Below are 17,331 nucleotides of genomic sequence, written 5' to 3' on the forward strand. Positions count from 1 at the left end.
CCCAAGAGCTATGTAGTAGTACACAGATTGTAGATAGGACCCCTCTGATTGCTCATATATATGAAGATAAATAATGCTCAAAATGTGAGAGAAAGGCCCTCTTTCATTTGTGAGGCAGAATGGGGTTAAAAGTGGACTCTGGCGTGAGGCTGTCTCGGTACAAATCCTAGTCCTGCCCACTGTAGCTATATGGTCTTGGGAAAAATCACATGCTGTAGTTTCTCCAGCTGTAAAAAAAATAAATAAAAGCAACACCTACTTTCTAGGGGGTTTTGTGAGGATTAATGTATCTATTGCTTAGAACAGCACCTAGCATGTAATTGTTAGTCATTATTGATATTAATGTTCAAGACTACTCATTTTCTAGCTAGTATTTATGAAGTTTGATTTTTCTTCCCTACACCACCATGTAGTACTTGTGTCTCAATGGACCTTATTTGCCTCATTGATCGATTGTTATTTGGGGGATGGGAGGGCTGTTTGTTTTCTCATGCTCTGGCCATTTTGATCCTTTCCTAGAGAATCTCGCCCATTTCTCTTTAGATATTCTCATTCAGTTTAAGAAACTAAGTCCTCTTCTTTATGTGCTGCAAGGTTACCACCCTTCTTGTCAGACAGAGGATGATTTTCAGTCTGAAAAGAAAATCTTTTGGAGGAAGGAATAAAGCCAGGGAGTTGGGTATATGAGGATACAACTTTCTGGGGTTATCTGCTTCACTCCTTCCTTGTATCAGGTCATGCTAAAATACTTTTGCTTTTCTGTTTCACATCCAGGTAACAGAGTTGATACCCACAGAGAGAGAAAGTGTCTCTCTTCCACTTTTCAACTTGTTATAGAAAATGTTAAGTAACGTGAGGTCCAGGAAAGATCCCTGCATAATATAACTTAATAGGACAACCAAAGTGGACACACACCATGGTAAACAGATTTAGAATAGCAGCTAGCCCTTGTTCATTTTTAAATAATGGTGTTAAGGTTTGTGGTTTCTGTACCTGCGTAGACATCAGAATCACCTGGTATGCTTATTAAAAATATAGATCAATCTTTACTCTCCACCTCTCTCACCCTCTGTCTCATCCCCATGTCCAGTAATTTGCTTCATTAAATTGGAGGTAAGGCTTTGGAATCTGTATTTTTAATAGCATTGGGAGTCACTGTCTAAGATGATTTATACTTGTATTCATAAGAAACTGACTTGAGAATATAATAGTGAGTCTTCATTTTTTTCTAAATTGACATTGAAAACTATCTTATTTTAAAACAAGATCCAATTTCCCTAAATAGCCTGTTTTCCTGAGTCCTGATGAAGAGGGACTAGGAGAAAGGGTTAAAAAATCAGTCATTTTTAACTTGTTAGATTTACAGAAGTAGAATTTTCAACCTGGAAGAGACACTAAAAACATACTCATATTTTTTTACTTTGCAGATACAGAAACGACTCTTTCAGTGTAATGAGGGGCTACAATGAGAATTCACAGATCCACAGACATCATGACTTCCCAAAGCAAGACAGTTAGCTAGAAAAAAATCCTTGATTTCCATCATGCTTCATGGTTGCTTCATTTCTTTAATAATCACCCAAATGGATTGGATCTATTTCTCATTTTATGGCATTTAAGATTGGCATTTAAATACCCAGTGTATTTGTTTTTTAAAAACATGGGCATAGTAACTATATGCATCATCCTTCTTATCAAATACCTCTTAGAAGCACATTTTGAGAATTAAATGGAATCTTACCTGTAAGAGGCACCTTGACATCAAGGCCATAGAATAAAGGCAAGAGAGAAGAACAAGAATAGAAACAGAAACTGCAGAAGAAAAAGAAGAAGATTATGTAAATCTGAATTTCTGTACTGCCATTCAGGTCGCACAAAACCTCAGCTTTTCCACTTTGCTCAAATCTGACCATTTCTCATATATACACCAAATACCTTTTATTTAAAAAAAAAAACATACCTTTTATTTATCCACTGGTAAAGCAATGCAATGAATAACTGGTGTTCAACTAACATCGACTGATACATTTTAGAATTCTGAGAGGGTCTTAACAGGTAATCGGTCTAAGCTCCTAATTTTATAAGTAAGAAAAATAAGCACTCAATAGTCTAATTGCATATAATTTGATGGTATAGTGAAGCCTAGAGCTTAGACCTTCCAAGTCCTACTCTATTACATGTTATTGTCTCTATTTTTAATGTGTGAGAGGGTAATTTAAAAAATTAAAAATGATCAAAGTGTACACAATCACTCAGTGCTATCATTATATGGTTAACGTGTTAGGTTTTAGGACTAAGGCAGAGCAGGAAGAATATTAGTCTGTAGGGTAAACATACGATCACTTATCCACAGTGGGGCACTCCTCAGAGGGAAATGGAATTGTATTAGTAATTACATCAGGGCAACAGGTATAACCTGGGTCTGTCCTGGTTGAGTGAGGATATGTGGTCCTTCTACTGGTATGAACTATGCTTATTCATCAGAGGTAACTTCACACAGTGAATGGACGCTGCCGCTCCAGGCTGTCATGCTTCTGAGATAGATTTCTCCTTATTTGACTCATAGAAGTTAAATGGAGTCCGATATTTCTCTCTTCACCATGAACCTTCACCAGAGAAGCAGATACTTGGATGGAAAACATGCTTGTTTTCCACATCCATACTTGGATGGAAAACATGCTTGCTGGTAGAAAACCAACTGTATACTAATTATAAAATGTCATAGGTCAGATCAGTTTTTTCAAATACTGATCTCCTCGGTGATTTACTCTTACAGAGTCATGAAGTCTTTTGCCTTGTTATCACACTTCAGGAGCCTTCTGTTGGACATGACATTTTTGAATAGGGTCCTGTATGGCAGTCTCATATTGGGCATATTATTTGCATATTTCCTTTAATGCCATACTTACAAGGCTCTTGCTTCACTGTGGCAAAATTGCATGAACAAGTTATAAACATGGTGTGAAGAGCCATGTATTAGTGACTGGTCTAGTACTATGAAAAGCAGAAACTCTGTCCTTTTTTTTTCCCCCCATTCCTTGAAGATGGATAGTAATAGGATGGCACCTGTAGCAGGAGTAGATGGAGGAGAGGAATGGAAGGCTTCCACTATTCCCATGAGAAGGTCAGGTGTCAGAGCTACCTCTCTGGGCATGAGGGGATGCCCATCACTTGATTTACAATGAGAGTCTAAATTCCATGCTATGTGGTAAGCAGGCTGTGGCACTTAGGGTCAGATACCTGACCTCTGGTCTTGATTTGCCATAGACTGGTTATATGATTTGGAGAAAGTTGTTTAATGTCTCTGAGCCTTTGTTTTATTATCTGTATAAAAGGGGGATATAATATCTGTGGTATATTTCTCATGATAATTATAATTAATTATAACAATTATTATTTATAATAATAATTAATAATTATAATTAATGATGATAATTCATCATCAAATGAGATGATGAACGTGGAAGTGCCTTGGATGGTGAAGAGCGGCACATGGGAAGCAATTTTGCTATGTTTGTTTTTATCACCTGATTTATATTCACTGTGTGGGTGGGAATTAGGAACAAAGAAGGAATACTGTATGTACCCTGAGAAGGTGTTCAAGTACTCCAGGGGAAAGAATGAAGACTATCCCTGACATAAGTGATCTTTAGCCTTTTTACTGTGCTTGTGGATGAGTAGAACTGAGGTCAAGTGAATAGAAGGTACTTTATAAACCTCATCTGTCATTCTAACCTCTAATCAAAAACCAACTGGATTGTTTTTGAAGTGGCTTAGTTTAGTACTACATATGGAATATGCTGCTTTGATAGCTAAATAATCGTCATTTTCTGTTAAGTACATTAACCTATTATCATAAATATTTAGGAAGTTCAGACCTGTAAAATGAAAAGATCACACTTAATTTGGCTAGGGTGGTGACCTGACTAGATGTTAGAAAATTCCTTTATTTGTTTGTTTTTCCTCAGTTAAGTGGGGACTGAACTGAATGAAGTTTCTGGGGCAGAGCTGGCAGCTTTCTCCTTGAACCACCCCAGGACTGTTTACGAATTAGCAGAGAGACTGACTAGGACCAAGGGTAGCCATTCAAATACGTGGAAAACGGAAGATAGCAGGTGTGTCCTTTGGCAGCCAGGGAAACTGTGGACAACCCCTGCTTTCTGTGGGTCTTCCTGCCAAACACTGGGAAATTAGATGCAGCTTTTTGTTTACTACACTCTTACCCTGAAGAACTAAATAGCACACTTTGGAAATGAGGAAAATTCAAATTTAAAATTTTGTATAAGATATATAACTTTACATTTGGAAATTTTAAAAAATATACTTTAATTTGACTTATACTTTTTTAGTGTTTCCTAATTTTCATGTAAGTGACCTCCTTTTTTTCCTCATGGAACCCATGAGAGGAGGTGAGGGTGAGTGTTACCATCCCTATTGAATAGATATGGCTCAGACACAGTGGGTAAAGTCACTTACCCAAGCTCAAATAAGTACATGAAGACCCAGCCTACATAAGAATCTAGGTGGCTGATTGTTTGGCTACTGGACCCTACCAGTGGCCTTTGAGCTCACATGAGGGCAACTATAAAAGCCATTTGGGATGAACCAAATTCTAATCACTATCTCGGAAATGGCAGGTGGTTTGCTATTTGCTTCTTGGGTGCCCATGGAAGATACTGCAAAACAACCATGCTTTTTCGCAGCACAGGGATTCGGGCTGCTACTTCCAGTCAATGAGACTGGAGCTCCATAGAACACCTCTTGCCATCCCTGTTGTCTTCCTTGGCAGGGCGCCCCTGGCATCCTAGGCAGGATAATTCTTTGTTGTGCAAGACTGCTGAACTCACTGCAGCTAAGTAGCATTCCTGCGCTAGCCCTCTCCCTTCTCCCAGAACACACACATTTCCAAATGCCCTCTTTACCTCACCCCCACCCCTGCCAAAAGTGTTGGCTGACTTGGAAGAAGCAGTTCCTCTCTCAGACCACTGGGGAAGTGACATGAGGGCATAGTTTTCATGTGTCAATCTAAATTTCTGAACGTATTATTGAGGTGGAATTGCAGCACAAGGAGGAAAGGGCTTTTTATGAATAATGGGAAAGACTTTTTAAGAAAGGGACTAAAAAGATTTTAAAAAGGAAGAGGAACGTAGAGTAACAAAACTCAGAAGAAGCTTTTGGCAAAGAAGTGAAGATGAGAAAGGGAAAACTGAGGAAAGAAAACACGTATAGAAAAGGACAGGAATCAACACAAAAGGCAAAAATGTAACCGAAGGCAGAAGCTTTGCTAGAATCCTGCTGCCTGACTACAGGCAGAGTTTACGTTTACTGTAACTATACCTGCCTACACAAATACACAATAGCTGAGAAGAGAGAAAACACAGTGAGTGAAAACAATATTATTGTCTGATCTAAAAAATAAAGATTGAAATACATATTGAACTTCACATGTACCTTTTCTTCTAAGTCCTTTATCTGTCTTTTCTGGATGTCTGTTTTATCTTCTAAGTCACGAATTCTCTGAAAAAAAAAGGGGAGGGAAAAAGAAGCTTTTCAGTCTGTTAAGTTAAACAAGAAGATCATTCACCAACCTAAAACACAGAACTTCCTATAAAAACATAACATCTGGAAACGTCACATATACGTTTTTCTGTACCCAGAGGGTTATTGCATGTTTCAAAAATTACCCGTACTCACAGTGAAAATCATTGTCATTGATTATATTTTAAAAATATTTGCCACCCCTTTCTCTTCTGGGTCAATCTATCCCTGAAGACCCCTTCCCTGTGAGAGAGGTATGATTCTCAGCCCACTGTCCTTGGGCTTGGTCAGGAGACCTGTTTTGGCCAGTGGAACGTGAGTGGGAGTGAGATGTGGGAAAGCCACATCCTTGTAGAGACAGCTGTATGTCCCAGAACTAGAGAGCAAGAAACAAACTTTGTTGTAAACCATTTGGATTAAGGTTTTTGGTTGTTTATTACCTCATTAAAAAAATGGCTAAAACTGGCTCACACAAATGCAATTATCCCATCGGTTTCTGTTCTACCTTTTTTTTTTCAACCTTATTTCAAATCTGTTTCAGGGTGGAATTTCCTCACGAAACAGCACTGACCAATTTTCACAAAACAAGGTAGCAATTCCACTTCAAAAAAATTCAAAAGAAGGAACTGATAAACTAGGGGAAAAACAAAACCAAACATAACAAGAATAACACAAGTAATCCTGAAGACAAAAAAGTTCCAGAACTGTTTTTGAAATTACCTGTAAACTGTAACAAAATTCCAGTAATTTAAATAGCACAGATTTGAAATCGACATTACATAGACAATAATTTATAAGTGAAAAGAGTCTTCAGATTTCCTTCGGGCAATCTAAAGGCCTTGTATATTCATGGTACAGGGTTACACAGGGCAAGCTTGTAATTTAATGCCTCTTTTGGGAATAATTAGAAAATGGAGAACTGGAGTCTAAGAAGAAAACGATGGAAGCTAAACAACGTGATAATATAGAAGGAGAGGTTTTACAATGCAATGTGGGGAGACAAAAGGGAAGCTAGAACAAAGAACAGTTGAACTTGGAAATCATATCTTCCTCTCTCTAAACAGTGGTTCTCAACTGGGGGTGATTTTGCACCCCAGATGACATCTGGCAACGTCTGGACATTTAAAAAAGTTAGTTAATTTATTTTAAAGTGTAATATTCAGTGGTTTTAGTATATTCACAAAGCTGTGCAACCATCACCACTATCTAATTTCTGGACAGTTTTGAATCACGTGTGATCACTGGTCACAACTGGGAGGAGGGGTGCAACTAGCACCTAAGGGGTAGAGGCCAAGTATGCCGCTAAACATCCTGCAGTACACAGATCAGTCTCCACCCACCCATAAAGAATCATCAGGCCCAAAATGTCAGTAGTGCAGAGACTGAGAAATCCTGCTTTAAAGGAAAGAGGGCGAGGTTTGTGCAGGAGAGGAGGGTGTGTTCTGTCAGAAGGACCATGAAATTATGTGACAATGAATGTGTGTGACAGTGAATGATAAATGTGTGTGATGTGTGCGCTTGTATTTCCATAGTGCTGCGTATGCTCCAAAGCTACACAGTGAAAGAATAAATTTGCTAGCTCTTTCTACCTTGAGTGTGCAAGAACTTCCTTCATGTGTCTGCTGGATGCGGAGGCACGCACTACACCAATAAAATCATGAGATTACTATGGCGTCTATTCAGCCACCAAGCCTGTGCTTGTTGGGCACCTTCTTACGTGTTCAGGACTGTGCTGGATGTGATGGAGAATACAGGCAAGGCGTCAATTAGTTCCTGATCTCAAAGAACTATCACATCCAGGTGGGGAGAAAAAATGTAAAACACAGGGAGAAACAGATTAAGCAGAAAAAGTAAACAATGGCGAAACTATGCACAACTTCATCGCCAATCGCTAACACCCCGTACAGTGTTTAGCACAAAGAAGCTGCGTATACATATTTATTAAATGAGTTAGGTAGACTACATTGGGTGCTGCGGGCTTTATGTCTTTTTCCTTCCCATCTGCTTGCCAGCCTGCCATCCAGTCTAACAGTAGACTCTATGGAGTCCAAAAGAGATCCCTTTTCTACCACTTTTTGTCTCTACTGCTACTAAGTATACCAAGTCCCCCATCATGACCGTGTGAGAGCTTACTGTCGGCTCTTCCTGCTTCTAATCCTGTGCATCCTGCCTCCACCTATAGTAGCCAGTATGAACTCTTAGAATGTGAAATGATCACGGCAGTCCTGGAGATTTAAGGGGGCGAGGAAGAGGGAGAGGGAGGGTTAGCCAAGCTGCTCTCAGAATGAAACCCAAACTCCTTCAAGGCCCAGCATGATCTAGGCCTGTCTTACCTCTCCAGATTCATCTCGTAACAACCTTCCCTTGGCTCCATGTGCTCCTGCCATACTGGCCTTCTCTCTGCTCCTTAAATATTCCAAACATTCCCAGGATAGAGACTTAGCCCCTGCTGACCCTAACTTCTGGGACACCTTGCCAAAATCTTTGTGCGGCTGATTTCTTGGGATTTTGACATTTTCAGAGAGTCCTGCTCTGATCAGCCAGTTTAGAGAGGCTAATCCTACTCCCAAACTCACTCTCATTCTCTCCCTCTCCCTCCCTCCCTCCCTCTGTCTCTCTCTCTCTCACACACACACACACATCTTCAGAGCACTTATTGCCACTCTCTGAAATTGCCTTGGCTATTGCTCATTTGCACTGTCGCTTTTTCCCTCTTCGTCTGTAGGATACATGCGAACAATGACCTTTATGTCTTTGTCCACCATCACATTCCCAGCACCCAGCACAAGCAGGCCCTCGATAAATGGTTCTGAATGAGTGTATAAAAAGGGTATGGAATGTTGATTTTTTCAGTAGTATGTAGTTCATTGTCTTCATCAGGGAGAGTGTTCTGAGGAGGTGGATCTAAACTGGGACTGGAAAAATGAGAAGATTTGGATAAGTGCAGCAGACTCTGAAGGACATTTTGGGGTGAGCAGTCAGGAAAACAAAGGCTTGGAGGTGGGAAATCATGGCCTAAGGGGTACAGGAAGAGTTCTGCATGAACAGAGAGGAAGGTAAGCTATGAAGACTGTCTCAAATCTGGGTTTTAGGGGAGGAGTAGCCAGCTACTGAAGGACCTGGAGATAGCAAGACTAGACTCAACTGGAAACTGGGATCATGGAGGCTTTTGAGGAAGAATAGAACATCAGAAAAGGTGAGAAGGACAAGGAAGACCCCAGGGTTTTCAGCTTGAGTGCCTTGAGATATGATAGTTCTACTAACCAAGACAGGCAGATGGGGAGAGAAGGGAGAAGTAAGGATAGGAATGTGTGTTTAGGTATGTTTCATATGAGTTCACTCTAAAACATTCAAACAGAAATGTCTAGTAAGTGGTTAGTGATATGATCTAGAATTTAGACTGCATTATAAACTTATATATGACAAATCCTGGCCAATGCCTTCTGGAATAATTCTCTCAAATCAAAGCTACTGATTGAAAGGAAAGAAAAGTAAGAAATAACTGGAGAGGCATATTCTAACGAACATCTGTTTGGGAGACAGAAAATGTCAATGAAACTCTCTGAGGCTTAGAAATATAATGTACTTAACAGTTCAGACTGGGTAACTTAAGACAAAACAGACAGAACCATCTCTTTTGGGAGTGAAGTACCTTAGCTGACTGAAGAGACACAAAAGCATTGACAAGGCTTTAATCTTAAAAAAATTTAGATAACTGTTTGTCCATCTTAAAAATTAACACTTCTGTGGTTCCATGACACACCTCCTTCTTTGCTGAAATTAATTAAATGCTGTTGCAGCCTAAGAAATTTATGCAGACGACATGTTCATTCCCTTACAGAAGGAAAGAATGCCTGCATTAATGCAATGATACCGTACAGTCTATTATTGAAAGCTTTAAAACTCTCTTCAGAGTCAAAATCCTAACCTTTATGATGGAATCTCAAGAACCAGTGAAACAAACATGCATGTGTTTATCATCTCTGGGACAAAATGGCTTCAGAGTTCCCTGTTAACTTGGGTCATTTGTTAGCCTGTAAAGATCCACAAAAAATAACCCCTGTTCCTTTTCTACTCACCTTGATCTCTAATGACCACATGATTCTTACTTCTTGTATAGCCCATCTGGATTTTGTACCAGTTGCTTATTACAGCTTATGAGTACCGAATACCCTAGCCTGGAACTTTCAATTCTGGAATTATTACAGAATCTGCTTTTTGACCAGGACCCTAGTCTTTGCCTGTCAATCTATGACATGAACAAATAGTTGGAATTAAGAATTTTAATTCTTAAGGCTATAAGTTAATATTAGGTGTTTATCTTGAGCCTTGTTGGTCTAGATAAATCATATAAATTATAGATGACTCAAGCTGTAGCAGACAGTATAGTGCAATGTTTATGTGCACTGGCCTTGGAGTCAGGCCGATCTGGGTTGTAATTCTGGCTCTGTTGCTTACTATCTGTCATCTTGGGCAAATCACCTAAGCACTCTTTTCTTCAGTTGTCACGATCTCTTAAGCTGGGATAATAAGAATACTTACAGTAGTGGGCTATTGCAAAGATTAAATGAAATGATGGAAGTAGAGCCCTTAGTTTAGTTCCTGACCTATAGCAAATGCCAATAAGTAAGAGGCAGCTTCCATGCTTTGTTGCTGTTGCTGTTTATTCTGGGAATAAAGAGAAAGGTCCTTGTTCCCTTTTACCCTCTTTGGATTATTAGATCAGGCTAGGTTATGGCCTGGGATGAGTAACAGCAGGAAAGCATTATCTGTGTCCTGGAGTGAGTTCCAGAGAGTCCCTTCCCAGCATAAGGGACATAATCAGGCTCCATGAGATTCAAGGGGTAGTTCATGACAAAGTAGTTGCAAAAGTAGTAGCATGACACAGTGCTTCTGAAGTGCCAATTTTCTTCAGATTAATTCATTATAAAACCATCGTCCTGTTTCTGAGTGTAGGTGGAAAACAATAGTTATTTATTTTACTCTTTGAAAATAGCTTCTAGCTCCCAGGCTTCTCCATACTCATACTCAACACTATGTACTAAGCACTTGGTCCCATTTTCTTAGTACCACCCAACACAGATGTAGTGACTACATCCTCACCTGATGGGCTTGCTGTAAGAGCTCCATTCTCTCCTGAAGAATCTGACAGTCGTACTCTCTGCTCTTCCTCAGCATCTGCCGCCGTAACTTTTCCACTGCTGTCCTCAGCTCCTCTTGCTGTTTTTCAGTTAATAATTCACCAAACTTGATAACAGTTTCTTGCTGCAGAGCATTGTACAAAGTCGCTTCTAGTTCCTGGATTCTCTGGCAAATAGAATTAGAAAACCTTGGAATTTAGCATCTTAAGTGTGGTGTGTGAAGGTACACATGTGTGTACATGTGGAGGGATGTATTATTTTAGTCTCACAGGATCCTAGCAACAAAATACATTTCAAAGCTTATCTAGCTTAGGGACTATCCTGACGGTGCAGTGGTTAAGAATCTGTCTGTCAGTGCAGGGGACACGGGTTTTAGCCCTGGTCTGGGAAGATCCCACATGCCGCAGAGCAATGTGCACCACAACTACTGAGCCTGCGCTCTAGAGTCTGCACACCACAACTATTGAAGCCCACACTCCTAGAGCCTGTGCTCCGCAACAAGAGAAGCCACTGCAATGAGAAGCTCACACACTGGGACTTCCCTGGCGGTGCAGTGGTTAAGAATCTGCCTGCCAGTGCAGGGGACACGGGTTCAAGCCCTGGTCCGGGAAGGTCCCACATGCAGTGGGGCAACTAAGCCCACGCGCCACAACTACTGAGCCTGCGTTCTAGAGCCCACGAGCCACAACTACTGAGCCCGTGTGTCACAACTACTGAAGCCCGCTTGCCTAGAGCCCGTGCTCCGCAACAAGAGAAACTACCGCAATGAGAAGCCCGCGCACCGCAACGAAGAGTAGCCCCCCACTCGCCACAACTAGAGAAAGCCCGCGTGCAGCAATGAAGACCCAACTCAGCCAAAAATAAATAATTAAAAAAAAAAAAAAGCTTCTCCAGCTTAAATATCCTTTTGATGATCCCCTTTATAAGATGCCATAAGGATCATCTAGCCAATACGTGAACTTCTCTGATGACGGAGAATTTGTTCTTTTTCTTGGGATCCTGTCCATTTCACATACTTTTCATTTTTAGGAAGTCTTTACTTTGTTATAATAACTGTGTATCCTTCTATTCTCAAATGCAGCTGAAAATAAGTTTGTTCTCTCTTTCATTTGACAGATATTTAAAGACATCTATCGTGGTGGCCATATTTTTAGAAATAAGCATTGAAAAGTGGTCCAAGTTGGAATAAAATAATTGAAATTGGAGATATTTCACACACACAATGCCACCTCTCTTCCACATGACACACCTCTGAAGATGGCTTTAGAGTCTACATTTTTTTCTTAAAATAAAAATTGGGAAATATAGCCTAGAGTCTTTGGAATTGGTCTGTTTTTTAATACTCTGAGATTTATAGTTGCTCTAGCTATAAAATGCTTCCTTGAGGCTTTTCTTTTTTAGATGAAGAGTCTACTCTTTCTTATATCCCAGTTTTCTTTTCTTTCACATGCTTCAGATACAGTTACCAAAATCTATCATCTTATCCCCTGTGTCTCTGACATAGGTGAAAGGACACGCCCTGGTGAGGGATGTTCTCCAAGCTCCTGTCCTGGACTAAGCAGGTCTCATCTTTTAAAAGTTAAATATATTAATAATTATCTGAATGAGTCTTCAGTCCTGGGACACACACACATGCAGTTTAATCTTATCGTGTGTAGGTAGAGAAGGCAAGGCTAAAAGGATACGAAGGGAGGGAAAAATTACCTCCTTCTTCATTCTCTAATCAGCGGCCAATACTCATCGTCTCCTTTCCCCATCAGTCAGTGCTCAGAATCTCTTATTCATCTTGGGTGGGGAGTACTAATTCATCTTTGTTATAAGCAGGGGCTAAGTGCTTCACTCTTTTCCCAAAAGTGACTCGGGCTGCTTCCAGGAAAGCATTATAAAAATCTCTACTAGCAACTCCTCGAAATGTTCCTCTTTTTCTCTTGAGTCATTACAGTGTATTATGGTGGGGGGCAGGGTGGTGTCCACACGGAGAGAAGAAGTGCAAGCTGTAGTCCAATATGGGGAATGATGCTTTATGAATTTGGTACAGGGGAGTGGATCAAATGTGCTCCTCAGTCAGTACAATCTTCTGGAGGAGAGAAAAAGGCACAGCCCATTTCCCCATATATTCTTTATTTTTTTTTTTCATTTTTGAATTTTATTTTATTTATTTTTTTATACAGCAGGTTCTTATTAGTTATCCATTTTATACATACCCATATATTCTTACTGTGGCTGGATGATGGTAGTTAAGGCCACAATGTCTGGAGTCAGATCTAAACACTACCTACTTGTGTACCAAGCTGGGCCAAGTTCTTTCTCTCTCTAAGCCTTCATTTTCTCATATGTAATATATAAATAATAATATTCCCTATACCTCTTAGGGTTGTTGTCAGAAATAAATGAATTAAAAATATGTATCACATTAAATACATCATTATTCTATCCCTAGATTAGGCTCCCCAACAATCAGATTTGATTTAATAAAATTTCTCTTTAATCTACACTGCCATCCAATCTGTTGTTCATTTAAATATTATTTAACAACACAATTCAATTTTTTAAAAAATGAAGTATAATGAAATATTTATTAACTATTATAAGAGTATTGTAACAGCAAAGAACTAGAGATATATTTGTTCTAAAATGAGAACTGGAAACCTCTGAATAAATGAGCTGCACATTGTGGTCTATTCAAATACATGACATGACCAATTACACAGGATGCTTTACCCCAGAGCATGTAATCGTAAACACTCGGAGTGTCTCCAGTGCTTGTTGTACCTACCATATATGCTTGGTCGAGAGCTTGTTTCCTGTAGTCTAGCTCTTCTTCCAGATAGCCTTTGATTTTGCAGAATTGTTCCTAGAAAAAAGGGCCACATTAATAGATAGAGTCAGCTTAGTTAATGAGAAAGTGATATATAAATTGTATTGATTAGTGTTTTCTCTAATTCCACTGTAAGACAAACCACTACTATTTGTAGGGTCACAGATTTTGTCTTTTAGGGAAATAGTTCAACTTTTATAGTTTCACACAGGGAATGTACAAGTCAATGGAAAGAAGCAAAAAATATATAACAAACAATCCACATGGAATGTCTTAAAGGATTTTTATACCAATTTAAGAGTATGTCATTAAGGATAGATTTTTGTTTGTTTGTTTATTGGTTTGTTTTTTGGCCTCACTGCACGGCATGTGGGATCTTAGTTCCCCGACCAGGGATCGAACACATGCCCCCTGCAGTGGAAGCATGGAGTCTTAACCACTGGACCGCCAGGGAAGTCCCTAAGGGTAGATTTTTGACAAGATAAATGCTATAGATGCTAACTAATAAGTATATCTGTGTAAATATACTGGGATAGTATATTTTTGTAAGAATTTTATGAAATGTAATAGAGCAAAGTTGTATAATAAAAAACAATTTATTCAAACTCATCTATGTATCATTAGCAAACACAAAGATAATTTAGAGAGTGGGCACAAAGTTAACCACACATATTACTCCATCCACATACCAACTAACTGACCAATTTATCCATCTACCTGTCTCGCTAAGACTTATGAAGGGGTGGTGGAGGCAGGGGGTTGGGGGCAGGCATCTGCTTTAAGAAGAGTCATGGGGGACTTCCCTGGTGGCCCAGTGGTTAGGACTCTGTGCTCTCACTGCAGGGGGCATGGGTTTGATCCCTGGTCAGGGAACTTGGACCCTGGTGTGGCCAAAATAAATAAATAAAAAGAGTCATGGGAAGGGGGAAATGGGAGTTGTTGTTTCATGGGTATAGAGTTTTAGGTTTGCAAAATGAAAAAGGTCTGGAGATGTATTGCACAGCAAGGCAAATGTACTTGACACTACTGAACAGTACACAAAAAAATTGTTAGGATGGCAAATTGCATGCTGTATGTTTTTTACCACAATTTAAAATAAATTTTATTTTAAAAAGAAAGAAAAAAAAAAAGACTGTGGAGGCAATTCCACCCACAGTGCCACTTAATGAGTGAGTGTCTGCTCTTGCTGCAAAGCCAGAGTGAGCTGGGAAACGTAAATCTGATGCTCCCTTGCTTGTCCTCAGTTTCTGTGTGTTTCTCATATTGCGAGCATCTTGCCATTTGCATCAAAAAATGTATCTTTGTATAGAACATAGCTCCAAGCACAAGTCAATTCTTTCTCTGTATGCTTAACAAGGAACAAGGACCTCTTATAACACTGAAGGTAAACTTGATTGCATCAACTTTTGAGAGAGGATATGTCTGCATGCGATTTCTTTTTTTTAGATTTATTTGTTTATTTATTTATTTATTTTTGGCTGTGTTGGGTCTTCGTTGCTGCGCGCGGGCTTTCTCTAGTTGCGGCGAGTGGGGGCTACTCTTCGCTGTGGTGCGCGGGCTTCTTATTGCGGTGGCTTCTCCTGTTGCGGAGCACGGGCTCTAGGCACGCGGGCTTCAGTAGTTGTGGCTTGTAGGTTCTAGAGCACAGGCTCAGGAGTTGTGGCGCATGGGCTTAGTTGCTCCGCGGCATGTGGGATCTTCCCGGACCAGGGCTCGAACCCGTGTCCCCGGCATTGGCAGGCGGATTCTTAACCACTGCGCCACCATGGAAGCCCCTGCATGCGATTTTGCTAGTGACTTTCCTAATTACCTTTGAGCTCCAGTGCCTAGAACGGTGTCTGTAACAAGCTGATTGCTTAATTAATATTTGTGCATTTAAAGAGTTCAAGGGTATTTTGAATATAAACAGTTCTTGTTATATGTTTTGATTTTACAGCTTAACCTGTTGGTAAAATGTTAAGTCCTGTGTAAAATATGAGCAAATGATTTGTAAGCTGTCACATGCTATATAAATTCAACTTGTTGTTCTTACTATAGGATTCCCTAACCTGATAGGAATCACTACCTGATTTTTAGTAATAATGATAACAGTAATGACAGTACTGTTATAAAAGTCTATGTATTGCTGTAAGTTAAAAATGACCAATTCCCAGGCTTGGGGATTTAAAAAAAAAAAAAGCTAATAGTGGCAAACTACACGCAACATAAAATTTATAATCGTAACCATTTTTAAGTAGTGTTAAGTATATTCACGGATAAGAAAGTTTCACAGAAAAAAGTTTCACAGAAACTTTCTTATCTTCAGTAATGTTAAGTATATTCACAGTGTTATGAGACCAATCTCCAGAACTCTTTTCATCTTGCAAAACTGAAACTCTGTACCTATTAAACAATAACTCCCCATTTCCTCCTCTTAGCTCCTGACAACCATTATTTTGCTTTCTGTTTCTATGAATATGACTACTGTAGGTACCCTATATTAGTAGAATCACACAGTATTTGTCTTTTTGTGACTGGCTTATTTCATTTAGCATAATGTCCTCAAAGTTCATCCATGTCATAGCATGTGTCATAATGTCCTTACTCTTTAAAGGCTGAATAATATTCTATAGATGGATATACCACATTTTGCTTATCCATTGACAGACACTTGGGTGGCTTCCATGTTTAAGCTATAGAGAATAATGCTGCTTTGAACACAGGTGTACAAATATCTCTTCAAGAGCCCGCTTTCAGTTATTTTGGGTGTATTCCCAGAAGTGGTGTTGCTGTATCATATGGTAATTCTATTTTGAATTTTTTGAGCAACCACTAACCATACGGTTTTCCATAGCAGCTGCACCATTTTACATTCCCACCAACATTGCACAGGGTTCCAGTTTCTCCACATCTTCATCATCACTTGTTATTTTCTGTTTTTTGTTGGGTTTTTTTTGATAGTAGCCATCTTAATGGGAGTGAGGTGGCTTGGGGATTTTTAATACCAAAGTTACACTCATCATTTCTGTAAAGTTGGTGGAAAAATTATTTAGCCTAAGAAAGAAAACACCTAACTGGATTTTCTTCAGCATTAGTTCTGGAAATACTACAAGATTACAACATGATATTTCTGGAGGCTACAACTTGAAATTGTGGGGTACTTCTGGGCATTCTGTTTCACAGTCTATACACAAAATAATGGCAAGGCTACAAACTTCCATCTGTGCCAGGTAAAACTGCTAGAAAACAGTTGTTTTCCATTTGTCCTGTCAATTTTTCTTTTGTTTTCTGACATCTCATTTTTACTCACCATGTCACTTTCCAATTCCATCATTTTCTGGTGCAGGGCAGCCTCTGCTCCCTCAATTTGCTGGATCCACTAAGGGGTAAACCAGACACAAGTGTTTGACATGATTGCTTGACATGGTGTAAATGGTGCTGCCTCCTGAGCTGCTTAGTCTCTTCCCCTTATATCTCAGGAAGCAGACTAAGAATTGGAGTGAAAACTTGGTACATTTTATCTCTTAGCTCAGAAACAAGTTTATAAATTTCCACTCATTCATTAATTCTTCATTCAACGAAAGGCTTCATTGATATCTACCATGTGTGAGGCAATGTGCTAGGTACTAGGGCTGTGATGGTGAATAAGACCAACACATGTTTTGCCCTCATTGGAGGACACCATGGGAGGCTTTCTTGGAAATGACAATTGCACTGGGTGTAAGGAATGAGTCAGAGATGACTAAGCAAAGGTGAGGGGCAAGTTCCAAGCAGAAGGTATGTCTAATTCTCCATGATTGGAGGGAGCATGATGAAAGACAGAAGGCCAGGTGAGACTGGAGAAATGGCATTTTT

General features: G+C 39.6%; 1 protein-coding gene and 1 long non-coding RNA gene across 12 annotated transcripts in view; one reads left to right on the top strand and one right to left on the bottom strand.

The window, feature by feature from the left end:
• The window catches only part of LOC309624596, a 467,785-nt gene that overhangs the window by 380,064 nt on the left and 70,390 nt on the right, over positions 1–17,331 (top strand). The gene's annotated exons all lie outside the window — the stretch shown is intronic.
• JAKMIP2 (janus kinase and microtubule interacting protein 2) overlaps positions 1–17,331 on the bottom strand; it is a 197,235-nt gene that overhangs the window by 12,715 nt on the left and 167,189 nt on the right. For 5 of the 11 annotated variants that reach the window (XM_082382685.1, XM_082382683.1, XM_082382680.1 and 2 more), the window contains 4 exons: positions 16,787–16,855; positions 13,456–13,533; positions 10,642–10,845; positions 5,452–5,517 (listed from right to left, as the gene is read on the bottom strand). In XM_082382685.1, the coding sequence (XP_082238811.1) occupies positions 5,452–5,517; positions 10,642–10,845; positions 13,456–13,533; positions 16,787–16,855 (417 nt within the window). The other 6 variants (XM_082382679.1, XM_082382684.1, XM_082382676.1 and 3 more) reach the window with 4 other exon arrangements.

The sequence above is a fragment of the Balaenoptera borealis genome, assembly GCF_965194805.1.
Source record: "Balaenoptera borealis genome assembly, chromosome: 2".
Lineage (NCBI taxonomy): Eukaryota > Metazoa > Chordata > Mammalia > Artiodactyla > Balaenopteridae > Balaenoptera > Balaenoptera borealis.